This window comes from Microtus ochrogaster, unplaced genomic scaffold (assembly GCF_000317375.1).
Source record: "Microtus ochrogaster isolate Prairie Vole_2 unplaced genomic scaffold, MicOch1.0 UNK74, whole genome shotgun sequence".
Taxonomy (NCBI): domain Eukaryota; kingdom Metazoa; phylum Chordata; class Mammalia; order Rodentia; family Cricetidae; genus Microtus; species Microtus ochrogaster.
The window spans coordinates 1,101,527-1,105,200 of record NW_004949172.1 but is presented as its reverse complement, the minus strand read 5'-3'; the positions used below and the strand labels follow the sequence as shown (position 1 = coordinate 1,105,200).

The 3,674-nt window shown below is 49.8% G+C and overlaps 1 protein-coding gene across 1 annotated transcript in view; it reads left to right on the top strand.

Moving 5' to 3' along the window:
• Cblc (Cbl proto-oncogene C) overlaps positions 1 to 1,101 on the top strand; it is a 16,472-nt gene extending 15,371 nt beyond the window's left edge. The window contains exons 11-12 of the mRNA XM_026777585.1: positions 826 to 932; positions 1,065 to 1,101. Coding sequence (XP_026633386.1) covers positions 826 to 932; positions 1,065 to 1,101 — 144 coding nt within the window. The remainder of the gene's footprint in view (positions 1 to 825; positions 933 to 1,064) is intronic.
• The last annotated feature ends 2,573 nt before the right edge of the window (positions 1,102 to 3,674 follow it).

Genomic DNA, 3,674 nt, shown 5'->3' with positions numbered 1-3,674 from the left:
TGTGTGTGTGTGTGTGTGTGTGTGTGTGTGTGTGTAGCTCTCAGGTGCTGAGGTCAGAGGGTAACTTTTAGGAGTTGGTTCTCTCTTTCCGTCGTGGGTTCCGAAGATTGATCACAGGTCATCAGGCTTGACCAGCACTTCTTACTGCTGAGCTGTCCTGTCAGCAGTGAACTTTTCTTCCACGCAGAAGGAAAGGGTGTTATTGTTTTATTTATGATGGGTTGGACTATTTTAGATTTTATTTTATTTTTTAATTTTTATTTTATGTGCATTGGTGTTTTGCCTGTGTGTTTGTATGTGCGGGTGTTGAATCCCCTGGAACCGAACTAACAGACAGTTGTGAGCTGTTATGTGGGTGCTGGGAACTGAACCCAGGTCCTCTGGAAGAGCAGTCAGTGCTCTCTCCAGCACCCAAATTTTAATTTATTTTTCTTTTTTTAAAATATTTATTTATTTATTATGTATACAATATTCTGTCTGTGTGTATGCCTGCAGGCCAGAAGAGAGCACCAGACCCCATTACAGATGGTTGTGAGTCACCATGTGGTTGCTGGGAATTGAACTCAGGACCTTTGGAAGAGCAGACAATGTTCTTATCCTCTGAGCCATCTCTCCAGCCCCTATTTTATTTTTCTTAATTGTGTGTGTGTGTGCTTCTGCCTCAGCACACTTATAGAGGTCAGAAGACAATTTACACAACTCAGTTTTCTCCTACCACGTGGGCCCTGGGGATGGAACTCACTCGGGTCCAGAGGTTTGACAGTAAGCGTCTTTACACAGTGAGCCGTCTCACTGGCCTGACATTTCCTAATTCCTTCCTTCCAGGCACCCCTCACCCTGCCCAGACTCCGAGCTCCCCTTCCTTTACCAAAAATGGCCTCAGTTATGTGGGAGGTCCCCACCAGGCCCCAGGCCAGGGAGGGGGCCACAGGGTAAGTAGAGAGGCCCTGCCCAGTACTGTGAGAACTCAAGGTCTTGGAGGGGTGGGCAGAGGAAAAAGACTGAACAGTTCTGACCAGTGATTCTTGCGGCAGAAGCTCCTGAGCGGGAATTCACCCCTCCAGCTGGCCCTGTGTGGCCCCAGATGTGTCCAAGATCTAGAGGCCAGGTGAGTCCTGCTGCCCTCCTTTGTCCCAGGTGGGACTAGGTCTGATGCCACTGTCAGCAGACTGTTCACCATCCTGCCTCAAAATAATGAAGGGGGCGGAGGTTTCAGCAACGTAGTTCTTCCAGACAGGGTTTCCCTGTGTAAACAGTCTTAGCTGTCCTGGAACTCCCTCTTGTAGACCAGGCTGGCCTCAAACTCACAGGGATTCTCCTGCCTCTGCTGGAGAGTGCTGGTATTAAAGTGTGCCACCACCGCTCAGCCCAACTTACTATTTTTTTTAAATAATGTATTTCATGTGTATTGGTGTTTTGCCTGCACCTGTGTCTATGTGAAGGAGATTACGTGCATGCATTTCCTTTGTGGTGGGGATATGGCACATGCCACAGCATGTGTATGTGGTCAGTCAGATGACAGCTTCTGAGAGTCCTAGGAATGGAGCTCGGGTCATCAGGTCTGCAGACAGTTCCTGCTGCACAGTCTCGCTGGCTCTCTGTCTCTAAAAAACAACAAACACAGTTTGGGAGAGACAGTTCAACAGGTAAGAGTGGGTACTGCTCTTGCAGAGACCTAGTCCAGTTCCCAGCACCCATAATCAGGTGACTCCAGCTCCAGGGGAATCTATCGCCCCCCTCTGGCCTCCTTGGGCATTGCACTATCAAACACATGCACACACACAGACACATTAATTAAAAATAAACTACTTTTTTTTTTTCTTTTCAGACAGAATTTCTCTGCTAGCCTTGGCTGTCCTAGAATTCACTCTGTAGACCATGCTGGTTTCAAATTCAGAGAAACACCTGTGTCTGCCTCCTGAGTGCTGGGATCAAATTGCTGGGATCAAATGTTCTATCACTGCCTGGCTAATAAACTTCTTTTTTTTTTTTTTTTTTTTTTTTTTGGTTTTTCAAGACAGGGTTTCTTTGTAGCTGGCCTCGAACTCACAGAGATCCACCTGCCTCTGCCTCCCAAGTGCTGAGATTAAAGGCGTGTGCCACCACTGTCCAGCCTAATAAACTTCTTTTAAAAAATACAAATAAGTCAGGCAGAGGTGGCTGGTGCCTTTAATCCCAGCACTTGAGAAGCAGAGGCAGGAACAAGAACAAGTTCCAGGACAGCGAGGGCAGTTACCCTATTTCAGAAAAAAAACAAGAAATATAAATAATAAATAAGTAAACAAAGCTCTAATGCCCTTTTCTCCTGCCTGACAGGGCACCTGGACTGGAGGAAGGGCGCCCTGGGGCTGGAAGGGTGATGAAGCTGAAATAAAGTGAATCCTGGCCCTTCAGTCCTCCCGCGTGTGAGGGACACCAGCAACGCCATGGGGGACAGTCTGACCCCTGACACTTCCCACCCATCAGAGCCGTAGGCTCCTCCTTCAGACATGGAGTTCCCTAACTACATATCCAGTCCTGGCCCCCACCCTGTGACCACCTCGTGGGACCAGAAACCCAAATCCAAGATCACTTGTTTGTTTTTCAGTTAGGGACCTGGATTGCTGCATCTGCTCTATCCCTATATAACCCAGGCTGGACTCCAGCGTGCAGCAGTCCTCATGCCAATCCACAGACAGCTTCCCTCCTCCCCTTCTCCCAAACTAGTGTGACCATGGTCTCAACCAACCAGACCGCAGACTCTTCCCCAGCGTTGCTTAGAGGGACTCAGGGTCCATTTGCTTTAGGTGAGACCCTGCCATGTGTCCATCCTCCCAGAGCCCCTCTCTTACCCATTCTTCACTGGGGCACTTGTGCCGTGTGCCCATAATACGCTGGAGGAGGCAGGCCTGGACCGGCCTAAGGTGGGAAAAAAAATGTTTCTTTGGAAGGGGACAGCAGGGGACTGTAGGAAGCCAGAGGGAGGCGCCTTGCCTGACCCAGTAATGGAGGGAGGCTTCCCGGAAAAGGGGTGTCGAAACTGAGACTGTAGAGAATCGGTGTCCCGTGGGAAGGGTGCCGAAAGTTTGACACACAGATAAGTTACTAATAATAACAGGCAACAAAAGCCACCTCGGGAACACAGGGGAGTTATTGAGAGGAGCTTTTTGGGTCAGTCACAAACTCCCAGGAGCAGCTTGGAGAGCTGGGATTGGAAAGCCTTGAGACTAGTGGCCGCTAGCCAACAATGGTCACCAACTGAAACCTCTCTACAGAACCGGTTTGATGAGGACACCACAGGTTCCCCAGTGACCAGATCATGGTGCAGTCACCCGCTGCCTGCAGTCAATAAGGCTTGGCTGCCCTTCTGTTCAGCACGCACTCATCACAAGTCACTCCTTAAGAGTGGTGGATGATGGTGGCGATGATGATTTAACTGCTCAGCGTTGCTGCAGGTGGAGAATGGAGGATGGAGTCTCACTTGAGTGCCTCTGGCTCAATGCTCCATCAGAAGATGAAACAAAGGGGTCCCTGGACCAGGAACTATCACTTAGCAGAACAGCACTTGCCTAGAATCCCCCAGTGAGGGGCTGGGCTGTGGCTCAGTGGTAGAGCCCCTGCCTAGAATCCCTAGTGAAAGCCTGGGGTGTGGCTCAGTGGTAGAGCCCCTGCCTAGAATCCCCCAGTGAGGGGCT